The following is a 26196-nucleotide window of genomic DNA, read 5'->3' on the forward strand; positions in this document are numbered from 1 at the left end:
TCCGATCAAGTCCGCCTGTCCGTTTTTCAGGCGGATCTGATCGGATGATCCTTCACTTCTATGGAGCTGCGGATGTAAAAAAAAAAAAAAGGGGGGGGCCTATATCAGCACCTTGGTATGCTTTGTGTATTTCTTCCAGTACTGTGCAGTAACCCAGTTTGGAACTTTGCTTGAGTGCAGGAGCATCCTGTAATAAAGACCGGTCACTGCTGCTCTCTCTCCTTGTGCAGGATGACTGGTCTTGTCTCCTCCTGTCGTTTTCTGCAGGCAGTCTGAAGAGGGTGGAGCCTGCTGGGTCCCTCCCACAGCTCTGCTCTCTGCACAGACACACACCTGGCAAAAGATTTACAAACTTTGGTAACTTATTTAATCTCTGTAGCTGGCCATACATCACTAGCATTTAATTCAAACTTTTGTACCAAAATATTGAAAAATCGTCTGTGAGAGCATTCCATCTTACCATTGAATCAACTAATTTTGTTTGATAGCTGTTAAAATTTCATCCAGACCTGCCACTTGAATGGAATCTCAGACATATTAGTGATTATAAAGTCTCATTTTTTTTTTTTTAAGGTAAAAAAAAATTACCTGCTTTATTGCAGTGGATTTGCACAGAGCAGCTCAGATCCTCCTCTTCTCTGGTCCCTCTTCTGTGCTCCTGGACCCTTCTCCTGTTGAGTGCCCCCACAGCAAGCAGCTTGCTATGGGGGCACCCAAGCTGAGCCACAGCTCCATGTGTCCATTCAGACACGGAGTTGTGGCCCAGCCCTGCCCCCTTTCTCTCCTCGTTGGCTGGCAGACTGACTTTGACAACAGTGTGAGCCAATGACACCACGCTGCTGTCTCAGCCAATGTGGAGGGGAGTTCCGGGCAGCGGACACTGCTTCAACATTGCTGGATCTAGATGGGGCTGAGGTATTAGGGGGGCTGAGTGGGACTGCTGCACACAGAAGGTTTTTTATCTTAATGCATAGAAGGCGGTTGGGAGGGGGGTGGTAAAAATGCAGATCAACCGCCTATTTTTGCTGCCTGTGTGAACTTAGCCTAAAGCTGCGTTCATATATTGGAAGCGGGTTTCCCCTGCATCCAATTCGCGTGACAGGCGAGTGTGACTGGCTCTCAATGAAGCCAGTTTACACAGATCCAGGGTGGCCGTGGTCCAGATTACAGAAAGGTCCTGTGTGTCTTTGGGTCTGGTTCAGGTGCGAATTCGGGCAAAAATTTGGACCTGAACTGGTCTACATAAACGTACTGGACCTCATGCTGTTAACTGCCGCCGCATATATGTGAACCCGGCCTAAGGGCCCTTTTACACTGATGGGGTGTGGTTTGATCCCTCCTACCGTGGAGGTATATGCACTGTACCTGTGGGTATGGTGTGGGTTATCTGCACTTTCCTATAGAGTTATATTATGTCCCTCTTCTGAAAGTACATGAAAAGTCCTGCATGTGGTCAGACTGCACTGCATCAATGTAAAGGGGGCCTAAGTCTCTGTTCTCACTGGTGTGCGTTTGTCATGCTAAAACACACCTTTCCAGTGTGACAAAAATGCATGAAAAATAGTTCCCTTTAAACTCTGTGGTCACTTCTCTGTGTTTTTTAAAAGTCCCGCTTGCTGCATCTATGATGCTCTGTTGGAAAAACACAGCTTCCATTATATTCAATAGAAATGTGCCAAAAATATGCCACGTGTTTTTGTAGTGCATTTTTGAGTTGTACATCAATTTTTTTTCCCCAGGTGACCAGGGCTGAAAACGTGTGTAAAACGCATTATACTATGTGGATGGAATCTATAGAAACTGATGTTATTTCACTTGTCATGTGATTCAATGCAATCCAGCTCGCATTTGAAATTGCATCAGTGTGAACCGGGGCTAAGGGCCCTTTCACACTGAATGCAGTTGGATGCATTTTGAACTGAACTCCAACTACATAGACAGCCCAAAATCAAGGTAATCCTATGGCCATAGTTCACATCATTGCAGTGTAGTTCAGCGCAGTTCAAGTAGTGCATGCTGCATTTTCTGCACTGCAAATGCAAGGCACGCGCTACAAGCATGCTTCAAATGTATTGCGCCCCTTTTAAGCCAAGCCCAAAAAATGTAAAGTAAAATGCAATGCAAGCATACTCAAGCGCATTGTAAACATGCAGTCACAAACGTGCAGTTTCTGGTGTGAATTAAACCCTTAGGCCTGATTCACACCTATGCATTTTTTGTGCTTTTTGCAGATTTGCATTACAGAACGTGTTCCATAGGAAACCATGATAAATGGACTATAGTGCAAATCTGCAAAATGCACAAAAAATGCATAGGTGTGAACCAGGCCTTACCGCAACTCATTGAAACGCACTAAAAATGCAATTTGCATTTTCAAACAAACACATGTTGCATTTTATAGGACCCCAGTGTGAAGAGGCTCCAACAGGGGAGGTGTGATTGGACAGAATGGGGGATCACGTGATTGTAGCCGTCCGCCGGAGCTCCCAGCCCGCTGCTGTCAGACAATCAGCATTGCCCGGCTGCCGGCGGGGGCGAGCGAGGAGCGTGCACGTGCAGAGGGATCCGGGGGATGCGGCGTTTCTCATCACACCGGCACACACTCGAGCAGCTGGGAGCCGGGGAGCCGTGCAGTATGAGCGGCCGCTGCTAGAAGGAGGGCTCGCTGGATCCTCCCGTCTTTTCTTCCCGGGACTGGAGGCCATGGCGCTGGGACCGCGGCCGGAGTTGGTTGGGAAGCGCTTTGTGTGTGTGGTCCGAGGAGGAGAGGAGCCGCCGGAGATCGGGGAGATCGCTCAGATCGGACGCTGGGGATGGAGAGCCGGGGTCATACGAGCCGTGTCTCACCGGGACAACAACAACCTCGACCTGGCGGTAAGTTCTCCGAGGTGGTCTGACCTTCCTCTCTGGCTCTGCAGGAACCACTGGGGCAGTCCTGGATGGAACTCTCCCTGATCTGGGGTCCATGCTCTGCTCCTGGGAGCCCCAGGGTCCATGCTCTGCTCCTGAGGTCCCTACTCTGCTCCTGGAAGCCTGGGATGCCTACTCTGCTCCCGGAAACCCTGGGGTCTATGTTCTGCTCCCAGGGTCCCTGCTCTTGAGGTCCCTATTCTGCTCCTGGAAGCCTGGGGTCCTTGCTCTGCTCCTGGAAGCCTGGGGTCCTTGCTCTGCTCCTGGAAGCCTGGGGCCCCTGCTCTGCTCTTGAGGTCCCTGTTCTGCTGTTGGAAGCCTGGTGTCCCTGCTGTGGTCCCTGCTCTGCTCCTGGGAGACCTATTCTGTTGCTGCTAGAAGCCTGTGGTCCCTACTCTGCTGCTTGGGTCCCTGACCTGCTCCTGGGATCCCCGTTCTGTTGCTGGAAGCCTGTGGACCCTACTCTGCTTCCAGGGTCCCTGATCTACAGCAGGGGTCCCCACTCTGGTCATGGGAGCCCTGCTCTACTCTTGGAAGCCCAGGGTTCCTACTCTGCTGCTAGGAACCCTAATCTAGTGTTGGTGTCCCCATATTTGGCATTTCTCTGGTCCTGGGACCCCCTTGTGCCTGCTCTGCTCCTTGGTTTTCTTGCTCTGTTACTGTGACCCTGTGTCCCTGCTGTGTTCTCCTGCTGTCAGGTGTCTTAGCTCCGGTACCAGGTGCCTGCTGTTGGTGGCTGATTTTACTGGTACCACTGCTGGGTCACTGGTGCCAATGCTTTGTGGCTGGGTGCCCAGTGCCACTGCTCTGATTCCTAATCAGTAGATTGTGACATCAGGAATCCAGTGCTGGTACCTTGCCGGGCAGGAAAGGGTGGTCATCATAGGCGGTGAGGATTCTGGCACAGGAGAGGTGAGTACACAGACAAGGGACTGACTTTACTTCCAGATGTGTATAGAGACAGCTGGGGTTAGAGTTTGAGGGATGGTTGGTATGAGGGGCCCTAGGGTAGAGTATTGCTCTTTGTGCTGAAAACTTTCAGAGCTGGAAACTAATATATTATCTGCCTCTGGAAGCCCAGTGTCCCTGCAGTTCTGCCACCGGGAGCTGCTTTTGTTTTTTTTTGTTGGCCAGGGGAGGGGGTAGGAATTGGCGGTTGTATGTTACTGAAACTATTGATTGTCTCTGTCATTTTTAGGTAACCAAGTGACAGCTCCCATGGAAGTACAAGTCCCAGCTGTCAGCTCTGTCAGAGTTAAATAAGCATAAACACTAAAGCCACCATAGCTGGGACTTGCAGTTCCACAGCAGGTGGAGAATGGTTACTTCTCCCTCCTATAACAGAGGCTTTAGGGCATGCTGGGTCTAGTTGTTCCACAGTCACTAGATGGATGTTGAAGGCTGACATACTGGGAGTTGTGCTTGCAGCACATGTCTGTCCTCCTGAGATGCCGCTTTGTTTACTTACAGCTTTGGATGCATCAGTGTGTGTTAGAGTGTGTCTGGACTTGTAGCTCCACGGCAGTTGTTTTATGCTTGTGTACCTTTCTGAAGGGGTGTCCTGTGCTTGTGTTATTACTATTTTATCATGTGGTTTACTGCTTGTACTTGTGTTAGACCCTCCATGACTTTTTTTTTTTTTTTGCACTATAGTTTTTTTCTTCTAAGTTTTATACAGTATGAGCTCAATGGTCGATCTGTACAAGTGCATGTACTGGAATTAGAGTTCAGTTCTATTGTGCTGCTACAAGGAATTTGTATTGTATGTAGTATAGATCCCTGTCTGCATACATATGGTCTGGTGCTTGGTTTGAACAAAAGTGAAGATGTTTTGTAGCATATTCTTCTACACAATAAAACAATATAGAATGGACATCTTGCGGATTTGTTTTGGAATCCTTTTCAAGTGTGTTTTTTTTTTTTTTTTTTGGTGCTAATTTAATTTTTTACGTTTTTTGTTTGTTTGCAAAATTATTTCCAAAATAACATTCCAAAAGGACTAATATTTTGGTGAAAAAAAACATATGTGCTCTAACAGTAATATTTTGCACTTTGAAAGCATTTTTGGCAAATGGCAGTGAGGGAAATAAATATTTAAAGGGACTGTTTGGGGATTGCTTCATGTTCTTGGGTCATTTTAATGTTCTGTCTCTCTCTCTCTCTCTCTCTCTCTCTCTCTCTCTCTCTCTCTCTCTCTCTCTCTCTCTCTCTCTCTCTCTCTCTCTCTCTCTCTCTCTCTCTCTCTCTCTCTCTCTCTCTCTCTCTCTCTCTCTCTCTCTCTCTCTCTCTCATCACCAATAATTAACACAACATTTGAAATATTTATTACAAGTACTATATAGCACAGGCAATTTGTGCAGAGTTTTACAAATAATACACATTCACAATTGTCCTCACCCTCAAGCAGCTTACAATCTAAGGTCCCTTACTCACATTCATATACTAGGGCCATTTTAGACAGGATATAAGTAACCTTCCAGCCTGTATTTGGAGTGTGAGAGGAAACCATTGCAGGCACACAGAGAACATACATATACACCCGGTAGGTAGTATTGTGGTCAGGATTTGAACCGACAACCCCGGTACTGTTAGGTGGAAGTGCTAACCACTTAGCCACTCTGGTACATTCAGTCCCTTCCTTCAAGGAGCTTACAACCCAAGGCCCCTACCTCACATTCATACATATGCTAGGACCAATTTAGACAGGAGCCAATTAACCTACCATCATGTCTTTGGCGTGTGGGAGGAAACTAGAGTACCCAGAGGAAACACTTGCAAACTCCACGTAGATAACATCCTGACTAGGCTTCGAACTGAGGACCTTTTGTGGTGGCAGGCAGGAATGCTAGCCACTAAGGCTTTCACACTTGTGTGACTTTTCCTGCGACTTTGGACATCAGTCGCACCCCATGATTCCCAATGATAACTATTCATATCTGTTCAACTTCAAGGTAGTCCCTGTACTACTTTGGTCTGACTTTGATGCGAGTTGAGGTCTGTAGACCTCAAGTTTACACAGGCATTCCCTGAAAGCGCGGCCACAAAATCATGCATCTTTTAGGTTGTGGCAGTGTAAAAGGGGCCTAAGTCAATGTGTGTGTTGTTTAGATAGCCTGATTTCCTCATTACAGACTGGGCTGTTTTGCAGTGCTACACAATGTGCTCTATTACTCCTCAGATTGCAAGTCTGAGAGCAGGTTGACTCATGGAAAAAAACAATGCACTCCCTGTGCGGCTGATATCTTGTCCTAGCAGTTGTTAAGTAGAGAAACTAAGTGAGCGTAGTAGAATATGGAGATTGCTCTAATCTAATTTAGTTTAATTTTTTAATGTAATACAATAACAAAAGAAAGTATGTGAAAATTATGCAAACATTATTTCAAGACAAATGCTGCAATAGTTATTCAAAATATGCACTTGTTGAAAATTTGGCATAGGATACAGTAAAAGTTTTCTGGGGGATAGGACTCGGTTCAGTTTTTTTTTTTTTGGGGGGGGGAGGGGGGGGGAGAGAGGAGGAGGAGGAGGAGGAGGAGGAGGAGGAGGGGACTGACATGCCGTTGATGTAAGAACAGATATAGGCTTGCAGTATTGGCGACTTGCTAGTTCCAAATATTGCCTGTAACCCCAGCTGCTGGCTGCAGACTTTATAACAGGAGTAGGTGGGCCTCTTTCTGCACAAGTTCTACACACAATATAGTCACTTACATTGTTCAAGCTTGCTGAGGGTCTTCCTTACATGTCTTATATGTCCTATTAGATATTGTTGTCATAGACTAGTAGGTGCAAAACTCAGTCGCACATTAAAATGGAACTAAGCAGTTAGCTTTTTTTTTTTATTGGATTAATTTGGGTTTCCAAACTTGTGTTTTAGCTTTTTTTTTTTTGGAATACTTTGGTTTCCAAACTTGTTTACCAATTTTAAAGTTATTGGGGCCTGTTTGAGAGTTAGAGAGCCTTCTTCTAAATGTCAGGAATCAGTATTATTTGTGAACTTAATAGCAGATGCACAAACATGCATTTCAGAAATGAGCTTGTACACCTTTTTTCCTTTTTGACTAGTTTTGGTTTATTTCAGGGTAAAGTCACCCCCAACTCTCACCAGCACTGTCTCACTACTTGTTCTTCTGACCCAGACACTGCTGAGTACCTGGTGTCACTTGTTTTAGGAGCCAGGAAGGAATGGGGACACCACCCCCTCTTTCATCTATCCTATTAATCACCCTTCAGAAAAAACCCTTGTTGTGTATCAGTCAAATACATGCTTTGTTCACTAGTACCAGTCCCTGTTGAAAGTAGACCATTTGAACCCCCGAAACGTGTTGAGTTTTTCCGATGCAATATTCTGAATAAAATACAGATTTTTCATGTCCTGCTTTTGTGCTTTCTTCCTAGCACACTCTGTCAAGTGACGGCGCTCATTCCAAGTGACTTTTACTGCATCATGGGAGAAGGTCACATACTCCGCTATGGTCAGAAGCCACCAGCACTGGGGTTGGTTTACTAAAACTGGGGAGTTCATAATCTGGTGCAGCTGTGCATGGTAGCCAATCGGCTTCTAACTTCAATTTGTTCAATTAAGCTTTGACAAAAAAAAAAAAAAAAAGGAAGCTGATTGGTTTCTATACAGGCCTGCATCAGATTTGGCACTCTTCAGATTTAGTAAATCAACCCCCGTCTTAAATCCCAACTCCAGGAAACCTAAAAACCCTCCCTTGTACTGGGGCTGTGCCTGCACTGCAAGTGTTTACTGTTTGTTCATGTTTAGGAGACAGAAAAGCAGTTTTACTTACCCTGTCCTTCAGCATATGGTTCTTGCCACCCCCATGCGCTGGAAATGGACTTCTCCTCAGCATTCCCATATCCAGTGCAGGCCAAGGATCCCTGCATCGGTCTTAATGATGTCCGAGGACGTTAGACCCCCAGAGCATGGGTGGAGAAGAGGATGCAGGGAACGGTCTAGCAGCATGGAAGAGCCTACAGGAGCAAGGGATTGGGCAGGTAAAAGTGCTTTACCCAGTCCCTAGAGGTAGATGAGCAGTTAACCCTTGCAGTGTGGATGCAAAGGATGGTTTTTAGGTTTCTTGAGTTTCCACTTTAAGTCTCCATGCACACTAGTGTTTTTTAAGCTCCTAGAAGCTAAATCATGTTATCCTATGTTTCCATGCACACTACTTTAGGCTATTAGCATTTTGTGAGCTTCAGCGTCTAGGAGCTGGAAAAAAAAAGTTTTTGTAGAGTTTCTTGGAGGGTTTTTCCAGCAGAAATGGTCCTAAACGCTACTAATAGCGGTTCATTAGCTTTTTTTATCCCTGTTTTACTGCATAAACGCTACTAAATGCTGCTTAAACCCTACTACAAAAAGCTATTACCAGCATTTTTTTTTTTAGCTTAAAAAAAACAAAAAAAAAACACTAGTGTGCATGGAGCCCTATCGGGTAAAGTGGCAGTGTCTCTAAATGCACTCTTGTGTTGTGAACATAACCAAAGAGTAAGGAGTCAGCAACAGAATCCTACAAGGGGAAAAAAAAAAAAAACTACTTATTTGGATTATTTATGCTATTACAACTATTATCTGAATATTCTATTTTTCAGTGGTTTATTTTTCTCCTGTGCTGCTGAACATCCTCATACACTTCAATCCCTTGCTTTCCTGGTGAAGACGGGGTTAACTGTCAGTATGTTTGATCATAAAACAGCCTCCTTTTTATTTCCAGAAGGCCCCAGTTCAGCCTGCTTGTGTGATATATTATTCTTCCCCCCTCCCCCTAGCTTAATAGAAACAAGCTGAGTCTCTGGATGTATAGCTACAGATGTGCTCTCTGTATAGTCCTATTTTCTTCTCCAGTCATGATGTTGTGGCATTGTCAGCCCTCCCCGCCACCCGTTTTCATGTGATTTACTGTAAGTTTTCTAGCTGTGCAGTTCCTCTCGGAGCTTCATTTCTCATGGGGGTGGTGGGGATTGTACAGCACTAGAAATGATAACTGGAAAGTGAAGAGAGACTAGAAATAAAAAGAGCCAAAAAGACACGGCAGTACATGTTCCTCTGTAGGGGTGGATAATTCTGTCCATGTGGTTTTTATAAGATGTACAAGAATGTGACTATCATGTGACATAAAAATTTGCAACTGTTATCTTTTTATTCTACAGGGCCTTTTCTATCAGAAAATATATAATGTTCTGGACATTTTAAAGTGGATGTAAACCCGAAATTTTTTTTTTTTTTTTTTTTTTATATCCTACTGTAGAGTATAAGATTTCCTATCATTTGAGCCCAGTCTTGCCACACAGTTAATCCATCTCTGAGCAATCCTCTTTTATTGTTCAGTGAGATAAATCTTGACAAACTGAGAAAAACTTTGTCAAATCCTCCCCCTTGCTGTGAGTGACAGGTGCTTTACATATCTCGTGCACTAGCCTAAGACACATGCAGTATTTTTTAATTCCCTCCCACACCTTTCTTCAGCAGCTCTGCAAGGATTGGCTGTTCCACATCTCAGCATGATTTGGCATGCTGAAGTCATGTGGTTACTTTCCTGTCTTTTCACTGGATGTTAGAGATCATAGCAGAAGTTCAATGTTAGAAATACACAGGAGAAAATGCATATTGACAAGGAGTGTAGAGGTGGGCGGGGAGTCTACTGACATCACAACTCCACCCACCGAGCTCCAGACAACAGACCCACCCACAGAATATGCAGTTTTTTGGCTCTCATAACAGACAGAGGGGAGACATTTGACAGGTAAAGATACATGCAGGAGGCATGTATATCCTTATAGATAACCCCTATGGCAGTAGTTTAGAAAGGATGACATTGGGTTTACATCCACTTTAAAGGGGTTGTAAAGGTAAAAATTTTTTCACCTTAATGCATTCTATGCATTAAGGTGAAAAAACTTCTGACAGAACCGCCGCCCCCAGCCCCCCCGTTTTACTTACCTGACGCCTCGAAAGTCAGCTTCGCGTTCCCGACATCTGTTCCTCCGCTCACCCTGGCCGCTGATTGGCTGCAGTGGATGGATTGAAAGCAGCGCAGCCATTGGCTCGCGCTGCTGTCAATCACATCCGATGACGCGGCGCGCCGGGGGGCGGGGCCGAGTGATACAGTGAGCGGCTATAGCCGCCGGCTGTATCACGGGAGCGCGCCCGCAAGCACTCACCACCGTGCGAGGGAGCTCGCATTAAGGTGGTGAATGCTTGCGGGGAGGAGCTGAAACAGCCGCCGAGGGACCCCAGAAGACGAGGTTCGGGGCCACTCTGTGCAGAACGAGCTGCACAGTGAAGGTAAGTATAACATGTTTGTTATTTTAAAAAAAAAAAAAAAACACCTTTACAAACGCTTTAAGTATTTAAAAAAAAAATGCAGATTTTTACATGTGTGCCAAATGAAAAAAAAAAAAAATGCTCCAGAGCTGAACTGGTTGAAAAACATTAGCAAAAGGCATTTATTTAGATTTAATTTGTTAGTCAAGTCCAGCTAACTCTGCTAGTGCAGCTAACACTGCCCTCTCCCTAATGCTGCTGCCCAAAGGGGTGTCTGTTGCTCCTTCATCCAAAGTGTGGACACCTTAAGACAGGAAGTGTTGCTGGCTGGATTGCCATGTGCAAACAAAGGAGAATAAAAGCCTCCCGAAAAAATGAATGAAAGCAATGCAGCCACCACATTTTGAAGTGCAAGTTCATCTTTTTATTAGAAATGAAACATCGTAGACTCTTTGCATACAGCTTTCACTTTCTGCAATTTTCTCTTTATAAATATACTTACAATGACCCCTTCCTAAACCTAAATAAGAGGTTTTACTAGTTATTTTCAAGGAGTGTATTGTTTCGAGAATGAAATTTAAAGGCCAATTCTAATTATTTCATTAGATGAGCACAGGGTACTGTAGTGGGGTTTGATCCAGAGTATAGATTTTCTTGTGGGCCCATGTTATTAATAATCACACCTAGGGTATATTTTATTGTCCCTATTTTATTAGCCTATCGAGCAGTTCAAGTGGGATATCTGATGTACTGGATTATAAGTTTGTGATTGTAGCTGGTATTTATTTGCTTTTTAGGGCACTTTCACACTGAGGTGTTGGGGGCGTTGGCGGTAAAGCTTTACTGTTGTTTTAGTGGTGCTTTTTGGCCGCTGGCGGGGCGCTTTTAACACCCGCTAGCGGCCAATTAAGGGGTTAATAGTGCCCGTGTAGCACCTCTGCTGAAGCGCTTTGCAGGCGCTTCGGCGACACTGCCCATTGATTTCAGTGGCCAGGGGCGCTTTAGGAGCGGTCTATACACTGCTCCTAAAGCGCCCCAAAGATGCTTTTAACGTCCCGCAAGTGCACCGCTCCAGTGTGAAAGCACTTTGGCTTTCACACTGGAGTGACAGGAGAGGCGTTTTGTAGGCGTTATTTTTAGTACTAAAACGTCTGTAAAGCGCCTCAGTGTGAAAGTAGCCTCAAAGTTTGAGTGCATAATTTTTTTTTTTTTGGTCAGTTTCACACTGATGCAGTGCTGCACACTTTTTAGAAAGAGCAACAAATCCGCGGGACATATTTAGAACTCTATAGGAAAGTACAGCTAGACTGTGCTACACCCATAGTGCGATCAAACCTTACCTCATCGGTGTGAAAGGGGCCTAGCCGTTGGTTCACCCTAGTCTATGCTCTGAAAGTGATTCGTATTGGATCAATTTATGGAGTGCTGCTAAGCAACTGCTGTTAGGTGTTCAAGAGTTGATCTTGCCACCCTCCTAAATGGCTGTTTTGGGCTATTTTTTTTTTTTTTTTTTTTTTAATATACAGCAATTTATAAGGGGGCTAATGTGCTGCAAAGGAGCATTTGACTGAATGTTGCCTCATGGCCTTATGGACTAATACATTAAATGTCCCATGGCAGCAATGCAAAGCGCCACAGCCGCTGCATTTGAGCAGCCTCCTCCGGCTGTATTTTACGTTTTTGGTGGGCGGCCAGGCAGAGGTAAAACTATGGTTCATTCACTTGTTTTTACCACCCCGGCTGCCTGTGTGAAAGAGACCTAGGGTCTTGTATACACTTGGCTAAGCAGTTTGTTTGTTTTTTATTTTTTTCAATTTTTAGCCCCTAACCTTTCCCCCCTAAGCCAGAAAAGCAATGGTTGGCGTGTACATATGCTGCAGTAAAATTTATCCCCACTGTTGCTCTTAGTGGCCAGTATTGCCCACTGGTAATGGCCCTAATACATGCATACAGCAACTGTGTGCAATGTATGAGGTTGGGGGATTTTAGGTGTTACAATAGGCCTGTCAAACACCCTCTAAAGAGTGATCTAACATGGATTGCTCTTTTTAGGGCAATACAAGTGTGTTTCTGGCTGCATCAGTGGTATGTTGAAGTGCTCAGGTCAGGCACTATAAATGTAGCTCCCATTAAGTCTACTAAGACATTTCACAAAATATCGTGGTCAATGCCAGCATAGTGACTATAGAAATAAGAGTGCAGAAGTAATGTTGTAACTCATAGCAATCAGTTCAAGTCAATATAGACGTATTGGTGAAAAATGAATTCTGGTTGGCTGCTATGGGCTACTGTACTTCACACATTGCACCTGCCTGCATGTGTCTTTACCCTAATGAAGTGTCTGTGTGCAGAGAAAAGAAGACGACACATAGACATCCTTTCCCTTCCCCCAGCATTGCAGAAGGTTCACTGAGGTCAGGCGACTGCCTTCATATTATGCAGCATTGTGCTCTCCAGGATACTAAATCATTCAAACAGTACTCCAGTTTTAAGACAACTGGATTCCCTGCCGAGCATTTTTTGTACTTATAGAATTTTATTTAACCCCTTCAAAGATAGGTGACTTAGTTGCCAACTGTGCAGCCAGAGACCTGAATGACATTTATTGCATGGGGGTTAACTATACACCCCCTAATAAACACCTATGGTTGTCCACCTAATTCTTATGGGGTGTTTACTTAGAAAATATAGAGGGCCTCGTGTGTGGCCTCCACCACTTCCAGAGGGCCGCAGAAAAGCAGCTTGTGTTCATAATTTGAAGTGCATTGTCAATACTATATTTTTTTTACGACAGTGCACAACGGAAAAGAAAATAGGTGCAAAATAAGCCCCTTTGTTGGTGTCAGAGGCATTAATAGCTACTCCCAGCATTACAGTTACTGGTGCAATAATAACCCCCAGCCTTGGTGTCAGTGGATGCAATAACAACCCCTAGCCTTGGTGTCAGTGGATGCAATAACAACCCCTAGCCTTGGTGTCAGTGGATGCAATAACAACCCCTAGCCTTGGTGTCAGTGGATGCAATAACAACCCCTAGCCTTGGTGTCAGTGGATGCAATAACAACCCCTAGCCTTGGTGTCAGTGGATGCAATAACAACCCCTAGCCTTGGTGTCAGTGGATGCAATAACAACCCCTAGCCTTGGTGTCAGTGGATGCAATAACAACCCCTAGCCTTGGTGTCAGTGGATGCAATAACAACCCCTAGCCTTGGTGTCAGTGGATGCAATAACAACCCCTAGCCTTGGTGTCAGTGGATGCAATAACAACCCCTAGCCTTGGTGTCAGTGGATGCAATAACAACCCCTAGCCTTGGTGTCAGTGGATGCAATAACAACCCCTAGCCTTGGTGTCAGTGGATGCAATAACAACCCCTAGCCTTGGTGTCAGTGGATGCAATAACAACCCCTAGCCTTGGTGTCAGTGGATGCAATAACAACCCCTAGCCTTGGTGTCAGTGGATGCAATAACAACCCCTAGCCTTGGTGTCAGTGGATGCAATAACAACCCCTAGCCTTGGTGTCAGTGGATGCAATAACAACCCCTAGCCTTGGTGTCAGTGGACGCAATAACAACCCCTAGCCTTGGTGTCAGTGGACGCAATAACAACCCCTAGCCTTGGTGTCAGTGGACGCAATAACAACCCCTAGCCTTGGTGTCAGTGGACGCAATAACAACCCCTAGCCTTGGTGTCAGTGGACGCAATAACAACCCCTAGCCTTGGTGTCAGTGGACGCAATAACAACCCCTAGCCTTGGTGTCAGTGGACGCAATAACAACCCCTAGCCTTGGTGTCAGTGGACGCAATAACAACCCCTAGCCTTGGTGTCAGTGGACGCAATAATAACCCCTAGCATTGGTGTCAGTGGACGCAATAATAACCCCTAGTCTTGGTGTCAGTGGACGCAATAATAACCCCTAGCCTTGGTGTCAGTGGACACAATAATTACCCCATATTGATATCTGTGGACTCTATTAAAAAAAAACAAAAAAAACCCCTGCATTATCCACAGGTTACAGCAATAATAACACTTGCATTCATGGCCAGTGTTATGCTATTTACCACACCCCCTCTTCATTCGTCGTCCGTGGCAGTGTTGTTAGCCCCTCCTTAAAACCTTTCCTGCATTGATGGTCAGTAGCCGTGTTAGTTAACCCCCTTCCCTCTGCATTTTGAATTTGTGGTCAGTAGGAGACCTGTTAAATTACCCCCCCCCCCCAACCATGCACACCCACATAATGGCTGTCAGTAAATGTAAGGGGACACTCACTGACCACCAATGTATGCAGGCACTTAACGTTGACCACCAACTTGGTAGTCAGTGGTAAGGTGACCCCTACTGGTAGTCCATGAAGAAACATTTCATCTAGGTTGGTTTAGTCATTGGAGTTACTGAATCCAGTCACAGGCTCTTAAGGCTCCAAGCCTACACCTCCTTCCCGCCTGAGTACCCCCCCCCCCCCCACTGGTACAGCATGCAATACACTAACAATGCAGACTGGAGTTGCAATGTTGATTTGGGGGGGGGTGCACGACTACCATCGTTGCTTGGAATGTGGGCAGACAGGAATAGTAGGCAGCACTGGTACTGCCTAAACCTCTGATGTCCAACAGGTGGTGTACCCAGTCCATGAATGGTCAAACAGAGCAAGCTGGTGGCTACATGTGGCCCATAGGCCATGTGCTGGACACCAGGGATGTGTGTTCTGGAAGGCCTTGTTGATATAGATGTGGTATATTTTAAAATCAAGACCATGTGCAATGATGAATGAAATGGACTACTGAATAAAGTGCAATGTCTGGAGTACAGTACTCCTACAATACAGCCAAAAGACATCCTTCACTCATCTGTGCAGGATTGCAATCGGTTATTTCACCGTGCTCATCCTTATTACATCTACTATGGGACATATTAAGCGACTGTGTTGACCAACGTATCTATATGTGCCTTCTTTCAATTTATATTTTACACTTGATAAATGGAGGGGGTTGGATTTAGTGTTGTGGTCAAGAGTATCCTTCCAGCTTCCGAATTAACTTTAGTTTGGTGCATTTTTAGATGCACTGCCATTAAATTCTGTTAGAACGTGCGTTTTATGAAAGTGCATCAAAGATGCAGCATGTAGGGCTTTGATGGGCTTTCATGAAAGCGTGTGTTCTAATAAAGTTCATGGCAGCGACGCAGAAAGCTGCGCTGTTGTGAGCGGGGCCTTCGTGCCTTGAGTAATATTCGACTGAAATGATCATTTACATTTATTTAGATAGGTATCCTTTTTGTTTAAAGCTATTTAGTATTTTTTTCCCTCCTCATTCAGCCTGTGCCAGCAGCTCTCCGTCTTGGTATGGAGAGAGGCCAAACAGCTGGGAGGAAATTCTGTACAGCTGGCATCTCTTAGCTCAGCGCACCCCCCCCCCCCCCCCCCAATGCCCGCAGCTATTGCCAAATTTAATGTCTCAACTTCAGATTGTGTATCGTAGTAAATTACTGTATGACCTATCCTGTCGCAGTGACTTTATGACAGAGCTGTTTTGCACTAGCAGAACCCTGGGACGGCTAATTGATATTTTTTTTTTTTTTTTCAGTCGCTTACAAACCTTGTGTAGTGCCTTGTTAATTTTAACCATATGTGCAGTGTAATCATCCTGTAAATGTTGAGACTCTATTGTACTTTGTTTATCTTTTTAGAGGTATTTATAGAATACATTTCTCATGCAAATTTATTTTATGTGAGCCTTCATGGGCACCTTTTTTTTTTTTTTTTTTTTTTTTTTTTTTTTTTTGGCTACCGGGTTTATGTATTTTAGAAAGCACTTTTAGCTGATGTGTTTGAGCCTATTGAACATGGCTGCCCGATTGAAGATCCTACTTTGGCAGTTGCTATGGTGATGACAGTGGCTGTAGTTTGGCCCCTTTTGCCTTACGTGCTCAGACAATAAATTGACTTCATTAGAAAAGGTAACTGGGTGTTCTTGCATATTTTTGTGTAGTAATTGTTCCATAGTTGCATCATTGTGGGGATCCAATCAATTGTTTTTTTATGTTTCACTGTCAACAGAATAGAACATTTCCAACTAAAATAGTAAAAAGTTGCTGAAATTTGCATAGTTATAGAATATTTACCATTCCTTTGTCATAATTATTTGGTGGCCTATATTTAAAGGGCCAAATGTCAAATTCAACCAAGATTTACCATACATTTGTTGACAAATCTTTCAACGATACTGCTTTTAAAAAAAAAAAAAAAAACACTTGACAGCATCAGGATTTGTCCTATTTTCAATATAAAACATTGCTTTCCTTGACAACTGTCATATTTACAAAGCTAGAGTTTTAATCCACTGAAAAGATCCAGTTGAATCCATTTAATAATGTGATAAAAGTAAATTGTCATCTGGCTGCTTTGGGATCAATGTGCAAAGTGATAGATAGTATCAAGGCCCAACATTCATCTTTCATCCAAAAATTACTTAGCATGTTTTGATACTGTTTTTATGGTACATCTGATATATGGATGAAAGGAGATGCTTGTGTTGTCATAGCAACCTACAAGAATTATTTTTTTTTCATATTGTTAACCCACACCAGGAAAATGACACCTTGGGTCTGAGTGTTAGGAGCAGTTCATGTTTACAGCATGTATAAATGAGACTAATCTTTTGTTGAGCATTTTTTCTTTTATGTTCATTAGACACAGTTGTGTGAAGTGCTTTTGATGCAGTCCTATTTGTAATAATAATCATTTTCTATTAGCTTTGCTAAAAGCTAGCTAGCTCAGTAGGATGTGTTCTCCATCAGTGGTGCCTTCCTGAAGGTCAGCTAGTTGAATACTATATTGCATTTTAGAGTCGTTTATTTATTTTTTACATTTTGGGCTTGGAAACTCCAAACCCTTTCTTTAATCGTACATCATGGGACACAGAGCCATAGTAATTACTATGTGGGTTATAGTCCACCTTCAGGTGCTAGACACTGGCACACCCTAAACAGGAAGTTGCCTCCCTATATAACCCTTCCCATACTGGGAGTATCTCAGTTTTTTCGCCAGTGTCTAAGGTGTTGGTCACGAGTGAAGATGTGCTGTGCTGAGCTCCACTGGAGCAATCCTTGCTGGGGCTAGCTATACAGCCGGATCCATTCAAAGTGTCTTTTAGGTCGAATTGATTGGTACCCGGGCCTCGTGTCCGAAGAAACAAGGTTTTTTGCCTGTAAATGCTTCTCTTATTAGATAGCTGGACCCCGGGATGCAGTACTTTTGGTATTAAGGCCATAAAGTTTTACTGGTGGTGGTGCTAATACAGGTCCAGGATTGTGTGTTTCCCCGAGGATCCCCGGCTCCTGAAGGTTTGCAGCAGGAAGAGCCCTTGCACACTGGGGCGGGGGGCGGCGTCGGCGGTAAAACGCCGCTGTTATTAGCGGCGTTTTACCGTCGGTATGCGGCCGCTAGCGGGGCGGTTTTACCCCCCGCTAGCGGCCGAGAAAGGGTTAAATACCACCGCAAAGCGCCTCTGCAGAGGCGCTTTGCCGGCGGTATAGCCGCGCCGTCCCATTGATTTCAATGGGCAGGAGCGGTAAAGGAGCAGTATACACACCGCTCCTTCACCGCTCCGAAGATGCTGCTAGCAGGACTTTTTTTACCGTCCTGCCAGCGCATCGCTCCAGTGTGCAAGCCCTCGGGGCTTGCACACTGGAATGAAAGCAGCGGCACTTTCGGGGCGGTTTGCAGGCGCTATTATTAGCGCAATAGCGCCTGCAAACCGCCCCAGTGTGCAAGGGCTCGAAAGGTAAGTGGAGTTTTCTAAGAAATCTTTGAATTTTCTTATGAAATGTCTCCTTTACTTAGTAAATGTTGTCATGCCTAAGTGTCACCACTGGGGGCTGTATGGAGCACATACCTTCTCATGCTTCCTCAAGAGATCACGCTGGGTCTGGAGCAGCAGGCTTCTTTTTTGCTCCAGCCAGCAGCAGACCTCCGGTAAGTCCTGGGGGGGGGTTCTCTTCACTTACACCCCCCACCAGTGCAGTATTTTCCACCACTTCACGAGGAAGAACGTCAGGATAAAAATGGAAAAAAAAAAAAAAGTCAGCACGCCACTCTACTTGCGGCTCCCAGGCTCTCTCCTTGCCATTTTTTCCCTCTCACATGACGATCCTGTAGGATCAGAGGCCTGCCCTCGCGTGGGAAAGTTCTTTTTCTTTTTTTTTTTTTTTTTTGAAAGAGAGGAGGGGCGGAGCTTAGCAGGCTGAGCATTAATAGTAGCGGCAGGGCTGGACTATTGCTCAAGCATTGGATGCAATTTCTACTGGTAGTACCTCTGCTTTGTGCATCGGACTATGGTCAGAAGGGGGGTTGGATCATCCCCTAAAAAGGAGCTAAAAGGGTCTCCCTCAAGCTCTGGAAAGCCTACTCTACAAATGGCATCCTCCCCTGAGAGGGGGGTGGCTGGTCAGAGTGAGATCGGGGCCATGAAATGTTTGCAACTGTTTTCAACACTGCAGCCCCTGTTCACTTTACTAAAAGATCTTTTACCTCAGCCATGATAGGTTTTTATCCACTTCAGCTCTGGACCATTTGGCTGCCCAAAGACCAGAGCGTTTTTTGCGACTCTGCACTGCGTCGCTTTAACTGACAATAGCGCGGTCGTGCGACGCTGTACCCAAACAAAATTGATGTCCTTTTTTTCCCCACAAATAGAGCTTTCTTTTGGTGGTATTTAACCACTTCAACACCAAGGACGTCATATGACGTCCTTGGCTTTGAGCAGGTATATCTGAATGATGCCTGTAGTTACAGATATCATTCAGATATTGCCGGTTTCAGCCGGCGAATCTCTACACCATAGGAATGATCATAGCGGCCGTTCCGCCGCTTGATCGTTCCTATGGGAGGCGAGAGGGGACGTCCCCCCCCCCCCCCTCCCGCCGCCCTCCGGTGCCTGCTCCGACTCACCGTTACGATCGGTGAGGCGGAGAGTGGATGCGCCGGATGTAGATCATAGAGATTTCCGGCGGACCAGATGGTCCCCAGAGTCTCTATGATCGTCGGAGGCCGGGCGCGATGTTATGACGTCACGCCCAGCCTCTCCATTCAAAAAAACGGCGCCGCTTCGGCTTGGTAGCGGCGATCGTTTTTTTTTTTATTTCAGGCTTCCCAGCCTAGTGGTGAGATATGGGGTCTTATTGACCCCATATCTCACTATTAAGAGGACCTGTCATGTCATATTGCTATTACAAGGGATGTTTACATAGGAATAATAATAGTAATAGGAATAAAAGTGATCAATTTTTTTTTTTTTTCAAAAAGTGTCAAAATAAAAAAATATATATATAATTAACAATAAAAAAAAAAAAAATTTTTAAAGCGCCGCTGTCCCCGTGTGCTCGCACGCAGAAGCGAGCGCATACGTAAGTCCCGCCCACATATGAAAATGGTGTTCAAACCATACATGTGAGGTATCACCGCGAACGTTGGAGCGAGAGCAATAATTTTGGCCCTAGACCTCCTCTGTAACTCAAAACATGTAACCAGTACAAAAATTTCAAGCGTCGCCTATGGGGATTTTTAAATACCGAACATTGGCGCCATTCCGCGAGCGTGTGCAATTTTGAAGCGTGACATGTTAGGTATCTATTTACTCGGCGTAACTTCATCTTTCACAAAATGCAAAACCATTGGGCTAACTTTACTGTTTTGTTTTTTTTTAAAACACAAAACAGTTTTTTTTCCAAAAAAAAACGCGTTCGAAAAATTCCTGCGCAAATACTGTGTGAGATAAAAAGTTGCAACAACCGCCATTGTATTCTCTAGGGTCTTTGCTAAAAAAACATATATAATGTTTGGAGGTTCTATGTAATTTTCTAGCAAAAAAATGATGATTTTTACATGTAGGAGCAAAGTGTCAGAATTGGCCCGGTATTGAAGCGGTTAATCAAATCTGCGTTGTGTTTTTTTTTTTTTTTGTATTTTTTGCGCTATAAACACAAAAAGAGCAACAATTTTGAAAAAAAAAAAAAGCTTTTTGCTATAATATCCCCCAAAAATATATATAAAAAATGTTTTTTTCCTCAGTTTAGGCCGATATGTATTCTTCTACATATTTTTGGTAAAAAAAAAATTCAACAATATATATTGATTGGTTTGCGCAAAATTTATAGCATCTACAAAATAGGGGATAGTTTCATGGAGTTTTTATTTTTCATTTTTTTTTATTAGTATTGCCGGCGATCTGCGATTTTTATCTGGACTGCGACATTATGGCAGACACATCGGAAATTTTTTACACATTTTTGGGACCATTTGTCATTTATACAGCAATCAATGCGATTAAAAATGCATTGATTACTGTGTAAATTACACTGGCAGTGAAGGGGTTAAGTGTGTCCTAGGGAGTGATTCTAACTGTGAGGGTGCTGGGCTTGAACACACAGGACAGTGATCACTGCTTTCGGATTACAGAAAGCAATAGATCACTGTCCTGTCACTAGGCAGAACGGGAAATGCTTTGTTTATCGGTATTATTTCAGCGACCACTTGCTTCACATTCTTTGGTTCGTAACTTATTCAGGGGGTAACACGGCTTAATCTCTGGTTAGGCAACCTCTGAACCCTTGGGGCTTGAATTTAGTTTTGTCGGCATTACAAAACAGCCTTTTTTTACGAAATATTCCCTTGGTCCTTTTTTGACAAGGGAACTATTTTTTTCTGGTAACCATATCTGCTGCGAGAAGGGTATCAGAATTGGCTGCTCTTTCTTATAAAGAGCCATATTTTTATTATTCACAAGGATAAGGCAGTATTGCGTCCTCATACTAACTTTTTACCAAAGGTAGTATATCAGTTTTTTATCTAAACCAGGATATTGTTCTACCTTCATTTTTCCAGAATCCTATTCTTTGGAAGCAAAATCACTACATTCTCTTGATGTGGTGAGAGCAAAGTCTACTTAAAGGCGATTGCTCAGATTCGGAGAACGGATGTTTTGTTCGTGTTGCCTGAAGGTCCTAAAAGAAGACAGGCAGCATCGAAATCTACTATTCTGAATATATTTGACAAGTAATCGTTCAAGCTTATGGTTTAAAGAGGTAAATTCCACCCTCTCAAATCAAAACGCAGGGCTGTTAATGCTTCGTGGGCAGTGCATCACCAAGCCTCCATGGCTCAATTCTGCAAGGCCGCAACTTGGTCTTCAATCCATACATTTACCAGATTCTATCTGGTGGATATGAGGATGTCACCTTTGGGCGCAGTGTACTGCAGGTAGCAGTATAAATCCTCTGTTCTCATGGTGCCCTACTTTGGTTGTGTCTCCCTCCCTTCAGTTGGCATTACTCTGGGACATCCCACATAGTAATTACTATGGCTCTCTGTCCTGTGATGTACGATTAAAGAAAATAGGATTTTTATAACAGCTTACCTGTAAAATCCTTTTCTTTTGAAGTATATCACGGGACACAGAGGTCCTGCTCCTCTTTCTAGTATACACATGTATTGCTTTGATACAAAACTGAGATACTCCCGCTATGGGAAGGGTTATATAGGGAGGCAACTTCCTGTTGCCAGTGTCCAGCACCTGAAGGTGGACTATAACCTACATAGTAATTACTATGGCTCTGTGTCCCCTGATGTACTTCAAAAGAAAAGGATTTTACAGGTAAACTGTTATAAAAATCCTAATTTTCTGTGTGGTTACAGAATATATCCACATGCTCTTAGTAGATATGTATTTATATGTATGTATTTATTTATATGTAGATACATATTATTGCTTCACCTGCAGGTGTTTCTTGAGAGGAGAGCTAAAATATAAAAAACAAAAAAAAATAAGCCAGGGTCGGGTTTGGTGCTTTCTGAGGTTGTATGATTAAAAGGGTTTTCATAGTAATTTTTTTTTTTTAATAAAAATTAAAGGATGTTGTGTAGGTTTATATTTATGCATACCATACATGTACAAGTGCATCTGTGCATATATCCTTATGCATAGTGTATATCTTTTTATTTTTTTCTGTAGCTAAAGAAATATGAATATATTGTTGGGAAAATAAATCATACATACAATTCTAAGCATCGCCACTCCCTTTTAAGAAGCCGCAATAATCCAGTGCATATATTTCATGTATGTGTGTGTGTCTGTAATCAAGCTGCTGTTTTAACCATAATGCAGTGTTCATTCCTTCAACCCCCCCCCCCCCCCCCCCCAAGTAGACTGCATAGGCAAGCATTTTCTTTGTGTCTTTGTGTGCTATAGTTGGATAAATAGTTTGACGGGAGCAAAATTAAACGGGGGGGATAAATATATATTTTTTTTTTAGTTGTGCACATTTTTAATTTTTTTTTTTCTGTTGTTTGTGTCTTTCTGCATTAGTAGTACATTTTCATCTGAGCCTTCATACATCTTGTTTGCTTTTAATCCTGAAGATGTGTCCCACAATCTGCATCTAGAGAGACTTTGTAGTGTATAATCCAGGTTTAGCCCTATGCTCTGCCCCTCTGTTATATCTATCAGCTTGGAGCTAGGAGATGTTATCTCGCTGGTTGATGCATTACACGTTAGTCTGAAATATAAATGCTGTGCGGATTGGTAGAGCTGAGGATTTCAATGTACATGCTCACTGTTACCAGTAACTGATTTCCTGTTTCCATGACACCTCCAGTAGACCCAAAAACAAGCCATATTGGCTTAGATATGATGTTGTGTCTGGAGGAGTGATTGAGCAGTTTACATAAAATAGTACATTTAATTTAAATGCAATACTAAAATAAGTAAAGCCTCATTTAAAGAAACCCCATATACAGATCAAAATATGGTAGAATAAAATACAAAAGCAAAGGCTGCCTTGAGTGAAAACGAAATGTCAGTACAGTACTTCAAACATCTACAGTTATATTGAAATGTTGACCCTTCCTGTAAAAGTTGCTCTGGGTCCTGATTCCCTGTACCCCCCATCTACATTACAAATTTCCCTCATGTTCCTTTAATGATGGGTGACTTTAATTTTATAGAGGAATTTCACTCCCCCCCCCCCCCCCCCCCAATGCTTTGCTGCATTATGGGTCTTGCACTGCCATCTTCTCCCTACGTCATCAAGGGGCTGACTGCCTCTTCCTGCTGATCACCTATTGAGGCAGCGTATGTGCAATGTGGGGGTGAGGTGGAGATAACATCTTCATCATACCTCTCCACCTCATCCAATGCTTTGCATTAATTGAGAGGATGCATATGGCAACTGTGCCTAGTGAATGACCTCCTGTGTTCACTGGGCAGCAGGGCAGCGGCATGGCATGGAACCTGAAAGATAGTGGTGCCTACTACAGTTATTTCCAGCTTTCATGAGATCCCACAGGTATACTAAGACTGCTCCAAACTGAACAAATGTAACTCTGCAAAAATGACTGCCTCCTTTTTTTGGTTTTCTTGAGTTAAAGGAGAATACAGCCAAAGCTTGTTTGGCTGAACTTCTCATGTGGATCACAGCAGTGCAGTTCGTTCTGTACTCCTGTGACCCTTTTTTCAGCAGACAATGGGCTGAAGTTCACTGTCTGACGTCACACAGCTGGTCCAGGCTCAGGAAATATCGTGACCATATATGGTCAGGATCTGCCCACATACCTGAATCGGCACCTGGCTTAGCCTCTCAGCGAGCCACTGAGAGGTTAAGTCGGCTGCTCCCTCCACAGCCCAGCGCTCCAGTGAGCGTGTGTGTGTGTGGGGGGGGGTTGTGGAGGCAGAGATGTGAGCTGGTCACCAGCTCTCTGCTCCAGGGAGCTCTGAGAATCGAGTGATCAGCGGTGTGTGATCGCTCGGTTCTCAGTCTTAGAGTCGTCAGGGAACAGATGCAGCATCCACCTTGGTAACTGATTCCAAAAAAACATTCACATACTTCTCTTTTAAGACAACTGTTCTGGTTATAGCTAAGAGGAATATTTCTCCTAACTTCAAAGGGCTGGATTCACATATATGCGGCCACGGTTTCAGCGCAGGGGTCCAGTGCGGTTCTGTTCACTGGTTTCTCTCCCCCAGCTTTTATGATTCAAAAACAGTGTCTGGATTTAGAGTGAAGCTTTATTCATCATCAATATTTAAATAGATGTTTTATGTACACCATAACCATTGTCTGGGGTTGAAGATGACACGGGACATGACAAACTATGTTTTAATTGCGCTGTTCATGACATGTTGATTTTGTTGCATCTAAAAAAGTCGCTGAGCTCTTCCTCATTGAGTTGTAGAAGGATGTTGCTCTTTTGACATAGCAAGCTTTCAGACATCTGGATCTCATTTTGTCATTCCTCCAGGCCTGTTTATTTTGTTCCTTGTGTGCTGGAAACCCCTGTGTCTTGAAGCAGGATGCAGCTCCCCCCTAGTCGCTTCCTGCATTTCTCATTGGCAGTCATTCGCTCATCAAAAAAATGAAAACAGTCTTGGCATGGTTCTCATCTTTTGTTTTAACCTCTTGCATGTTGGGATAGCAAAGCGTGCAAGCGGATTGTTGGCAAGAAAAGGGGATTATCAAATCTTTGCTTTTCTGGAAGTGCAATGGTGGAATGTTTAGCTATTCCCCCATACTGAGAATGACCTTGCTGCACTGTATGATGATCTCACAAGAACAATGCATATTGCTTTTATTAAGCAGTGTTTGGGAAGAGAAGGGGATGCAGCAATGGGCTGACTTCTCATGGGAGAAGGAAACCTAGGGCAAGGAGACTGATACTTGTGAGCCCTCTCTGTCATAGTAATCCATTGGCTTCAGTGTTGTAACTGGTATACAGATTGGGAGTTCTGACTATCTTGATCCTAAATGCTTGTTCAAGGCAATTCAAAGTATTGAAGCCAGAGATGGCCATGTGATAAGAATCCTAAGAGGTCAGTCAGCAATGGCAACCCCAGTATTTCTCTTAGTACAGGTTTTCTTTAAAGCCCAACTCTATCTCGCACATTATAATGGAACAGGAAGAGTTGAAGGAGCAATATGGAAAAAAAAATGTCCATACTCGCCTCCAGCTGTCCTCCACCAGCTCTAAGTCCAGAAACCGAGAGATCACATGGCTGTTGATCGGTCAGTTCTCTGTCCTCTTGAAACAGAGCGGTGACTGCAACTCATTGCTCTCTACTCTGCCCCTCCATCGCTCACTGGAGCGCTGGGCTGAAGAGGGGGTGGGTACAGCTGGCTTCAGCTCTCAACTTTGTGCTGAGAGCCAGAGCCAATTATCAATCAGGCAGCTGGATGGATACCCCAAAATTATGGTTTGAATCAAATCAACTGACAGCAGACGTCACCCATAAGCTTTCATTGCCCATCTGCTGTCAGCTTTCTTCCCTTTCCCCAGCAGCAGCCACTCTGACACGGGAGCCTGAGCTACTGGAACATGTGACTGGATATAAAATAGGCAAGTTCCCAGATGTTCTTCCTTTTTATACAGGGTATGCAGAATAGGTAAAGTGGGGGAGGAAATGTTTTTGAGAATAATTAGTTAGCCTTATCTTCCACTTTAAAGCCTGTCAGATTTCAGTTGTCATGTGTGTCCCTATATGGAAGCTATCCTCTCCCTTCCGGTCAAGGCAGGAAATAATGACAATTTTTTTCCCAATTGGGGACAACGTATTGTCTGCGTTTTACCATTCTGGTGACACAACGCTTACCTCTATTAGGGGGTATCACAAGTACAGGATGTTGTGTAGAATCTCCTAATCAGGAGTCAAGTGCAAAATAACCCCAAAAAAGTTCTAATCTACCCCCCCCCCCCCCCCCCCGCACTAATCAAACTCTATGCTACTCTAAATATTTAAAAAAAAAAAAAAGTCGGCTAGCGTTAGGGCTTGTTGTTCACATTTGAGGTTGGGGGGGTTTCGGGGGTTATGGCAACATCCCACAGTTGAGCTGCACTTTTACCGCTACCCTCTTTTAGCTGCAGAGGCCATGGCCAGGGGTAAACGCATGCTTTGCTTCACGATTGTGCCTGCTGAGCATTGTCCATTCAAGTGTTTGGGACCGCTATGCAAGGGCCCCGCAACTGCGTGCATTG

The 26196-nt window shown here is 44.0% G+C and overlaps 1 protein-coding gene across 1 annotated transcript in view; it reads left to right on the forward strand.

Moving 5' to 3' along the window:
- The first annotated feature begins 2546 nt into the window (after positions 1-2546).
- Positions 2547-26196, forward strand: part of JMJD1C (jumonji domain containing 1C) — a 447345-nt gene continuing 423695 nt past the window's right edge. Inside the window, exon 1 of the mRNA XM_073596250.1 lies at positions 2547-2874. Coding sequence (XP_073452351.1) covers positions 2704-2874 — 171 coding nt within the window. The 5' untranslated portion in view covers positions 2547-2703. The remainder of the gene's footprint in view (positions 2875-26196) is intronic.

Source organism: Aquarana catesbeiana, linkage group LG08 (assembly GCF_042186555.1).
Source record: "Aquarana catesbeiana isolate 2022-GZ linkage group LG08, ASM4218655v1, whole genome shotgun sequence".
NCBI lineage: Eukaryota > Metazoa > Chordata > Amphibia > Anura > Ranidae > Aquarana > Aquarana catesbeiana.